The sequence below is a fragment of the Mirounga leonina genome, unplaced genomic scaffold (genome assembly GCF_011800145.1).
Source record: "Mirounga leonina isolate KUSES-001 unplaced genomic scaffold, KU_Mleo_1.0 Mir_94, whole genome shotgun sequence".
Classification (NCBI taxonomy): Eukaryota; Metazoa; Chordata; class Mammalia; order Carnivora; family Phocidae; genus Mirounga; species Mirounga leonina.
The window spans coordinates 33,084,699-33,094,800 of record NW_023270855.1 but is presented as its reverse complement, the minus strand read 5'-3'; the positions used below and the strand labels follow the sequence as shown (position 1 = coordinate 33,094,800).

Genomic DNA, 10,102 nt, shown 5'->3' with positions numbered 1-10,102 from the left:
GGGTGGCGGTGGCGGGGGATTTGCCCCTTTCTGCGCGCACATGGGGCCTCCAGCCATCCCCGTCGAAGACGCAGGACACCGGCTGTGTGTCTGACCGCCCTCGAGTTTTTCAGGGTTTCCACTGCAGCTCTAGCTCCCGCGCAGAGCCTGGTTCTAATTAAGTCCCGCGTCCTCTCCACGTGGCCCTCACAGGGCGGACCCGGAGGCCCGAGAAAGGCGGGGGATGTATGAAAGACCCCCAAACACAGCTGCCGATGCTCGGCCCTCCGTGGACTCCTTGTGAGCTGGGATATCCGTCACCAGCGCTTACAGCCTGGCAGGTTCTAATTTATATTAATGCGTGTTGTGTGTGTGTTTTACCACCACCTGACAGTTTGGAAAGTACCATTAGGGAGGACTGGGTAAACATGGAATTAGAGAAAGTTCACCTGCAAAGGGAAAGCCATGAGCGGGCAGCGTCTCTGCTCCAGCCCCGGGCCACGCATCTGGCTGGGCTATGGCAGCCCGGGCTTGGAGCAAACCCACAGCCTTCCTGACAGAAGCTGGCGGACGCCGAGGGCTTGCTGTGTGCTGAGCACGTGGCAAGCACTTTACATTTATTATCTTGTTAAATCGTGCCGGGAACTCCTGTGCCTGGCACATAGTAGGCACTCACTAAATATTCACGGAATGAATGCATAGAGCATTGGGCAGGGCAGGGCTCCAGGCTGGGAGAAACGATGTGGTCAGGGTGATGAGGATCTTGCCAGCCTCTAGGGAGCCTTCATGTGCATCGGGGAAAAGTGCCCCTCCTGGGGGACACAGTCCACTGGTGCAAGACTTGGTAAAGGTGCTCCTTCCTGGGAGTGAATGCCACTCCGGCCAGGGTACCCTCACCAAGTGGGTAGCCCGGGAGGCCTGAGTGGAATGCCTATCCTAGGCTCTCTGCCCTGTGCCCCCCCCCCCCCCCCCCCCCGAGTTTCAGGTATAACCAGAGCTCAAACCAGGACACTGTCACCAGAGTGACGGCCAAGAGCTGAGACACCCGCAAGGGGCTGTTAAGGGGAGAGTGGGTGTCTAGGCCTGTGGCTCAGGACAGAGAGGGCTGGAGACGTGGGGACCTGACTCCCCTTCCCCACCATCTGGAGAGGGCCCTTCTCAGGAGGCCCAGCACCTGCCCGAAGGTGAGGATGAAGGCTGAGGGTGAGGGTGCGGAGAGGTCCTCTTCTCCTATGAGCCTTGGGCCCTAACCTCTGGTCCCCTGTCCCCTCATGGAGAGGCCAGTTTACTCTTGAGACCAGACGTTCTCACCTATGATAGAGGGATTGTTCCAGGCCCTGGACACCATCCTAGAGTTTGCTCAGAGCCTAATCAACTGCAGCTAAGTCTGATAAACCTGATGTCAACAGGCTGGCTTAAGCAGGCTTTTCCAGAATGGATTTTCTGACCATCCAGCCTTCACGGTCCAGCTACTGGTTGAAGGGGTTGATGTCCAGGGGGCTCAACCACTGGGAGGCAGGGGATTTGCTCTCTGGGTTCGAGCTGGGGGGCTGCCCCCACCAGCTGCCTCAAACCCTGAGACCCAAGCCCTCTGGGAACCCCTAGTGCTGTTGCTGAGGATGTGAAGCTGAGCATTGGATGGGGAGCAGTCAGGAAATGTGGGCTGCTCTTCAGTTATCTGAGGCGTGACTCGCCAGGAATCTCTCCCTTTACCTTTGCCAGGTGTAAAACGAGGGAGTTGGTTAGGATAAGGGCTGTCAAATAGCTTTTCTCTGAACTGTCAGTGGATCTGCTATTAGAGGCTTAATGATAGAGCTGTAGAGGCTACCTGTGGGCCTGGAGGGCAAGGGCTGGGACTGGCAGTGTCGACCAGGAGAGCGGGCAGGGCGGGAGGCAGCACGTGTGCCTGGGTTTGCCATGCCCCTAGCAGATGATGCCTGAGTGTTTGCACCGAGATGCTGTGACACTCTGTGTCTACTTCAGAATATGACTCAGGAGGCTTCAGGTCAATGGAGTCGCAGGTGTGGGGCGGATGGTTTGCGTTCATCCATTATGGTCTTTGCTCTCTGTAATCCCACAGTGCACAGGGGCTCCCATGCCCTTCTCAGGCAAAATTCTGTTCCTGGAACTATGACCTTCTTCAGTCACTATTATGTTGGGGTGGGAGAAGGGGGACTCGGAGATGTTGCCTCTTGAAAGGAGGTGTGGAGAGGGTGGGCTCTGGGCTAGCCTGGAGGTGAACTCCTGCTCCACTATGTACCACTGTGTTGCCTTGGCCAAGAGATTTCTACTCTGAGCTTCAGTTTGCCCACCTATGAAATGGGGATAGTCTGAGCACCTACACAAGGCAGTGGTGAGGATTGCATGAGATGCCTGTAAAGCTCTGAATATGGTGTCTGGCACATAGTAGGCCCTCCATCATTGTACTATTATCATCATCATAACTGTCCCTCCTTTCCACCTTCTCCACGCTTTGGGAGCTGGGGTCTTTGCTGAAGCCCTGCTCGGACGGCTGCAGTATCCAGCACTGGAGGCATCAGCATTCCCACTTCCCAGTGCCTGACTCTCCAGCCACCATCTCCCCTGCAGCCCCACACATTCGTGCCTCTAGGTCTTTGCCAGTCCCTCCCCGATGCCTTCTCTGACCTCATTCCACTGGAAGGGGGTAGCCCTCCCGGAGCCCAGAACACTTTGCCCATCTCTCCCGGCACATTGGGTACTTCTACCCCAACAGACAATCAGCACCCCCTTCTGTATGCCTCTGGGAGTGCCTGGATGCCTCACATGGCCCTTGGTACTCTGGAACAGGAACTGTGAACCAAGCCTGGGGTCTGCATGATGATAATAAGCAAAGAGCCCATCTTCAGGACTCGGGCTCAGTGGGGGTCAGAGTGGGGAGGTGGCTGTGCAGGGCCAGGTGCTGTGACTAGGGAGGCAATCTAGCCTGCATGGCAGGGTAGGGGGTGCTGGGGAAGGGAGAGTTGAACCATCTCCATCAGTCTGAATGGCTGAGAGGAGGCCTCTACTGCTACAGGGCTTGGGGGCTTCAGAAGGTACCATGGGGCCATGGGAGGAGAGAGCTGGGCATATTCTGGACACCAGGATTTCTCTGGGGCCTGCAGGGCCGGGAGGAGCAGCCCTGGGAAGTCTCACCCTAAGGCAAAGGCAGGGTTGGGGTGATACTCACGGATTGCCTGGGATTCCAAACCTGCTGGACAGAGGACACAATCTGGTTAGCGAGAAGGTGCTTTGGGCGCCCCCTGCTGAAGGCTGGGGAAGTGGCATTGGCTGGGCCAAGCATTCTCCTCCCGTGGAGGATGTTAAATTGAGCTCTAAAAGTCCCATCCTGTCAGGGAGTCCTCCCTCACTGCTGCCACCCCCCTTCGCGCCCACGTGCGTGCACATAGCACTACCTACTCTAACAGAGCATGTTATTAAATGCATAAAATAAAATAGATTAGAATGGAAACCAACTATATATCAATATAATAATAAAATATTAAAACATAAATTTGTGCTACAGTAATATATGTGCTTCTATATTAATGCATTAAATAATAAGGTGGGGGGTCTGTGCAGCCAGGCTAGGAACCTCTGAAGAAAATGAGTATTACTCCTTTCCGTGGCTGAACATTCATGGTTTTCCAAGGCCACTTTTCCCATTGGTTATCTGTCCTGTCACTGTAAGCATTTCTCAAGACTCTGGATCATCACTTTTGTTTTTGTATATCCTGTAATCAAGTCTGTTTGTGTGCCCGACTCAGACCATGAACGTGAGCCACATGTTTCTCATTTTGCGGTCCGTGGGACCTAATACAGAATTGTTGCTCCATGACTGTTGGTTGGAGGTACTGATTCATCAGACTTCAGGTAGCTGAGTTCTGGGGTGTACTTTCAAATACTGTCCTCTCTCTCACTTCAGGCTGGGACTCTCTCTTCTAGAGGATGCCCCTGAGTTCCACTTCTGCTCTGAGCCTCCTACACTGACCTGGGCCCATCTCTTCCCAGGCTGTCAGCACAGCCAAGTCCATCTCTGTAAGAGCAGTGCCCTGGGGCTGGGGACAGGGTGGCCACCATGGGTCTGTATAATTCATCCTGATGTGAGCCATGCTTGACAAGAAGTGGATGAGGTGTGGGATCTCGGAGACTCCTCTTATGGGGTGACTGGCTTCTCACTGCTGTGAAGCTGTGAGCTAGCCTGGGCCACTAGAGGTTATTAAGTTTGACTATGTCAGTGGAGGTCGTTCTCTAAATCCAAGGAGGACAAATGCAGAGACATAAATCCCTTCCCTTTCTTTCCTTCCTTTGAAAGGATTTGGACCTGAGAGACTTGGATTTCCATTCCTGCTGACATCTATAAGGGAAATTTGGGCAACTTTCTTCATCTCCCTGAAGCTCCCTGAGCTTCTCTTTTCTTAGACTACACATAAAACCACACCATGAGGTCATGTAGGAACCCACTCCACAACCACACCATGGATCACTTCATGGGGCCATTTGTGCAGATTATGTGAGATTATGCATTAAGTAACTGGTATCCATTACTCATCCATCATCCATCCATACATCATTCATTCACCCATCCATCATCTACTCATCCATCCATCACCCAACCATCCATCTACCCATTCATCTATCCATGCATTCATCATTCATCCATTATCTACCCACCCACCCATCCATTCACCATCCATCCACCCATCCATCCACCCATCATCTATCCACCCACCTATCCATCCATCCATTCACCCACCCTTCCATCCACCATCCATCAATCCACCCATCCATCATTAATCCATCCATCCATTCATTTTTCTTTCATTCATCAAATGTTTACTGAGCATCTGCCCTGCACTGAGGCTAGAGAAATGGAGGTACACAAGATAAAATCCTTGCCTTCAAGAAGCTTACATTCTAGGGAATGGTGATCGACAACAACCAAATAGACAAATAAATAAACACCCTAATGATGGCTGATGGTGAAGCTCTGAAGGAAATAGGCTGATATAGGGGCTAAAGTAGAGGGAGGGGGCATGGCTGCAGCTGGGGTTCTTGGGTAAGGCTTCTCTGAGGAGGTCACATTTGAGCAGAGACCTGAAGTTGGAGAAGAGCTGCCTACGGGAACATCTGTGTGAAGAGTGTTTCAGGAAGAGGTGATAGCAGCTGCAGTTGGATGCCACTCAGTGCTCAGTTTTGTCTCTCTTGACTCCCTTCTTTTCCTCCCCTCTCCTTCCTTCTTTTCTTCCTCCCTCTGTCCTTCTTCTTTCTTGGAATCACATTTCCAAAATGGCCCTTGATGCAGGCACATGTTATAGCCAGGGCCTTGGAACACTTCTCTGCTCCCCATGGGCTCCAGCCTTCCTGGCAGCCTCCACCCCCACAAAGGCTGGAGTCCCAAAGGCTGTGCACACCCTGCCATGTCTGGCTGTCTCCTGGGTCACCCATAGATGGAGGGAGGAATATCCTTGGCCCCCTCCTGGTCCACAGTCCCTGCACCCAGCAGTGATCCCCACTCACCTAGCCAGCGGGGCAGACGGAGAGTTTTCATGTTGAAGCTGATGTAGCTGCTAATAAAGATCCATGTGGCGACCAGGGCAAAGATAAGGGCCAGGAGGCGAAGCATACCTGTAGCGCAAGGAGATCCTGCCATGAAGCCACATCACAAGGCCACATAGCAAGTTCACTTGTGAGTCCTTACCAAATCCCCACAGTGAGACCATGTCATGAGACCCCAGCAGGAGACCCCGTGTTGTAGCCCACACCTTGGACCAGGTCAGGAGACCACGGGGTGAGACCATGTGTGAATCCATGCAATGACCAAATGGTGAGATCATGCTGCAGGATTACGTGGCCACGTTTCCCAAAGTGGGTCCACTGGGAGAAAAGGTTAGAAATGCTCCTTTCTGGGCTCCACTTAGCCATCCAGAGACAGACTCCTTAGGGGTGAGGCCTGGGAATCTGCACTTTTATCCAGCACCCTGTGGTGAGGCCTGAGTGTGTGGCAGCAAAACAGGAGGCAGGTTCTGCTGCTGACAGCCCGAGGGGTGAGCCCCGCCACAGAAGTTGGGAAGGCTGCGTCCAGCGCTCCAGGCAGCCAGTGCCACTGTGGGACCTCGGGCAGACGCTCAGCCTCTCTGGGCAGGAGTGCCTCAGTCACAGAGTGGACATGGTTCAACAGCCTCGCTTCTGAACCCACAGCTTGTTGGGAGGGAGGTGACAGTTGTCACTAGTAGGCAGCCTCCAGAGTGGCTTGGGGCAGGGGCTGGTCCCTCACATTTTCCATTGCTCCCCCTGAAAGCAGCCACAAATAACCACACAATGCTGTCTATAGGAACACACACTGGCCTTGCTGAGGTGGCTTCCCTGGCCTCACAGCCTGACTGCTTCTGCATCAATGGGGAGCGACCCCACACAGGACAGACTCCTGGTCTCCAGAGCTCCCAGAGCTCCCGCTCTCGCTCCCTTCCCTCACTCTCCCAAGAGGGCCAGAAGCGGGCTCCACTATGCCTCCCAGCTCAGGGACTTCGGTGGCCCCACTGCCATCAAGCCATGTTCTCTAGCTCCGCCCCTGACCTCTGCGTGGCCCTGAATTCAGCTCTGGGGTCTTATGCTGGCCTCTGGCTACTTGGGGTGGGGGAGAAGGCCCCCTGAATCCTGTGGGGCAGGGCTCAGGTCTTTGGGGGGGTCCCTCATCTTCTGGGGGACAGTGTGGTGGGAGGCAGCGGGCGAACAGCTTTCACATACATTATCTCAGTTCATCCTCATGGTAAATCTCCGTCAGGTACTACTGATCGTTCCCATTTTGCAGATAAGGAAATGGGCTCAGGGAGGCGGTCACTTGGCTGGTAAGTGACAGAGGCAGCGTTTGAACCCAGGAACGTGTGCTGACTCTAAAACTTGTGCTCTGAACTGGGTCAGTCCCCATGATGCCAAAGCTTCTCCAGCCCTTCAGCCTAGGGGCAGGAAGTTGCCTTTTCCCCTCTTCCAGGCTCCCCCTGGATGGGTTTCCTCCTGGAGTTAGTCTGGTCTGAACATTTGAGAGCATAGACAGTCAAACAACCTCTGAGTCTAGGGACTGACTGCATTCCTGATAGAAAAAATGATTCCTAAACCCATATCAGACCTCAACGTTGAGACTTTGAATCCTCGGAACATGGCCCCTACCTGACACTCTCATCTTGTCCAGGTGAGGAGCGGCTTAGGGTCAGCGTTAGCCTGTGGAGAGAAGGAAATCAAATTGGAAACTGGCACCTGGGGTCTGAAGATGAATAAGATGCACGATTAGGGACAGGTACCTTGACTGAGGAGATCACAGACCTTTCAGTTTGGTTCCTCACCATCGGCCATCTGTTCACTCTCTGCCTCCACCTCTCCTTCACTTTTGCCCCTAGAATCTTATATTCAATTCAACATGTCTTTCTTGGGCACAGAGATTGGCAGGTAGAGGAAGGTGTAGTCTGCCAGCCACTGTCTCTTGGAGGATTGATTTATTCATTCATCCACCCATCCATCCATCCATCCTTCCATCCTTCCACCCGTCCATACTTCTACCCTTCCACCCTTCCATCCGTCCATCCCTCTGTCCCTCCAGCCAGCTGAGAGACATTGAGCTGGCTAGCTCCAGTAAAACATCAGGAAACAAAAGCTCAAGTGATTTCTGCTGAAGTGCCAACATGAAGAGTAATGAGAACGCTCACATTACAGGTGAGTTTGCGTGGGGTGCTATATATGCATATACCTCTTTTAATCCTCATGCTTCCCCATTTTAGGGGTAGGTAAGCCAGGACTCACCATGGTTAAGCCCAGGGTTATTCAGCTTGTAAGGGTCACAGCCAGGATTTGGATGCAGGTCTCCACTGCCCAATCCCCACAGGGTCCCACTGCCAGGGCCTTTTGTCCCAGAGGAGAGTTGAAACTGGAGTTTCATCCCTTCTCGAGCCCTAGGTCCCACCTTTCACCTGTGCCACCCCCGAAGTGCTGGGCAGTTACCAGTGATTCAGCAGCTGTGAAGACCCCCAGTAGGTCTCTAGAAACCTAGGGGAGGGGAGGGTAAGGCTGGTGGCAACTGTTTCAAGTCTCTAGCCAGCTGGAGCAGCTCTGACTGCAAGGACTTGCTCCCACTACTCTTCCACTCCCCACTCGAGAATCTTCTTTATCCTGAGAATCCATCTCAACAGACATGGCCTCCAAAGCCCAACCACCAAGGACCCAGATAAGAGACCGGAGGCTTAATGCCTGCCACTGAAACAGTTGGGCTGAGTCAGTCCTTGATATTTAAACAAAAGCAAGAGCAAATCTACATTTCCTTTTGATAAGTATGAAAATGTCCCCACCCACTCTGGCCTGCTGTCTAGGTCCTTCCAGGAAAGAAAGGTGAGCTGGTGCCTGACCCCACCCACAGAGATTTTATAGAACTTTAACTTCCTGAAATTCAAATTATCACCCCCCCCACTTTTGTTCAGATACAAGAGTATGCTTTTGAATGTTCATGGGATCTGACCTAGAGTCTGGGAGCCCAGGCCCATGGATGACGTTGGAAGGATGTCCCGTGGAGCTGGGGGCCAGACAGGATGGAAGGATGGGAACAGGGTCAGGTGGATGAGGGTGCACAGATGACTAGACAGACATTGATATTGACAGAGAGCATGCCAGAGACAGAACTTGGAGAGACAAAGGACAAGGGGAAGCGGGGATGGCAGAGATACAGAGGAACACACAGAGAAAGAACAAGGCAGGGACAGAGGAGGAAAACAGATAAAGGGGCAGAGGTAAAGAGCAAATACTTAGGACATGCATTCACCCAGATTCAGAGGGAGAAAAAGACAGTGCCATTCAGAGAGAGACGAGAGAGAGAGGACAGAGATAGAGGCTGGGATACATACCTGGGTAAGGGGCTAGCTTCGCGCTGTCCTGCCCATGTCAAGCAGGGACTCTGGCTTCAGGGCGGGGGGGGGGGGGAGGGGGGGGGGGCGGGGGGGGTGAGGGCTCTTCCAGCTCAGTGTCCCTCCTGGCTGAGTCCCCAACTGTCCCCTCAGCACCTGCAGGGCTCTCCAGTCTCCTGAGTCCCTACCCGGCTCACCCTGCCAGCCCGTAGGTGCTCTGGAGGCTTCAGCTCCAGCGTCCTGGCTTCCAGGACCCGGTCTGCTGGGGGTGGGGAGGGAGGGAGAAAGGCGCTTGGGACTGGTACGCAGGGTGGGGCAAGAATTGCCTCCGTAGCCACTCAAACCGAAAAGTTTCTTCTTGTTCCTGCAAGAATGTCTGTTGCAACCTGTTATTCAGGTTACAGAGCTGTGGGGCAAAGGCAAGGGGAGAAAGGTCTGACTGCCCTTGCACAGATATGGTGGCCCCAGGGTGGTATGTGGTCACAGGGCTGGTGGGGTGGGAGGGTGGAGGGTGGGAAGGAGGGGATGGAGGTGGAGGGGTGGGGAGGGGGAAGGCAGAACCCATGGCCCACCCTCATTGCCCCGAGCCTCTCCCTTTGTCCTGTCCCTCCCCTTGGACCCCATTGGATTTCTGGCAGCAGGTCTGGCCGTGTACATAAGCCACGAGCAGGCTTTCCTTTTCTAGGGCAGGCCTGGTCTTCTGCAGGCCCCGTACAATGCTGAACACAGAGGAAGTGCTCCATGAATATTTGGGGCCTGAATGAACTGGATTCTTGCATAGTCCTGAAACATTAGGACAATGAAACCACTGTGTAGAGAAGGAAGCTGAAGTTCAGAGAGGGCAAGTGACTTGTCTAAGGCCACACAGCCACTTGTGGATTTCATTTCTGAAGCAGTTTCTGAGCAGTCACGGGAAGGCAGGCTGTGCATTAGGCAGGGGGTATGGCTATGAGCAAGACATGCTCTGAAGCATCCCTGAGCCTTTGTACTGCTAGTCCCTGTCTGTCTCTTTGCCTGGAACACTCCTACTTAGACTTCAGGTCTCAGTGGAGAAGTCACTTCCTCTGGGAAGCCTTTCCTGACACCCCCCCCACAAATCAAGATTAAACACCTACCTGTGGTCCTGGATGAGGGGAAATCCATCACAGCCCCCCATCCTGTCAAGAGCAGCTGGTCAGTCAGTGCACTGTGATTTCTCTGGGGTTGGGTCATAAGGGGGCATGTGACCCAAGGAAGGCCAA

General features: G+C 53.6%; 1 protein-coding gene across 1 annotated transcript in view; it reads right to left on the bottom strand.

Annotated features, from left to right (window-relative positions):
• Positions 1 to 9,133, bottom strand: part of FAM3D (FAM3 metabolism regulating signaling molecule D) — a 27,253-nt gene extending 18,120 nt beyond the window's left edge. The window contains exons 1-4 of the mRNA XM_034997423.1: positions 8,862 to 9,133; positions 7,144 to 7,237; positions 5,497 to 5,604; positions 1,154 to 1,176 (exon numbers count right to left, since the gene is read on the bottom strand). Coding sequence (XP_034853314.1) covers positions 1,154 to 1,176; positions 5,497 to 5,604; positions 7,144 to 7,156 — 144 coding nt within the window. The 5' untranslated portion in view covers positions 7,157 to 7,237; positions 8,862 to 9,133. The remainder of the gene's footprint in view (positions 1 to 1,153; positions 1,177 to 5,496; positions 5,605 to 7,143; positions 7,238 to 8,861) is intronic.
• Positions 9,134 to 10,102: the final 969 nt, after the last annotated feature.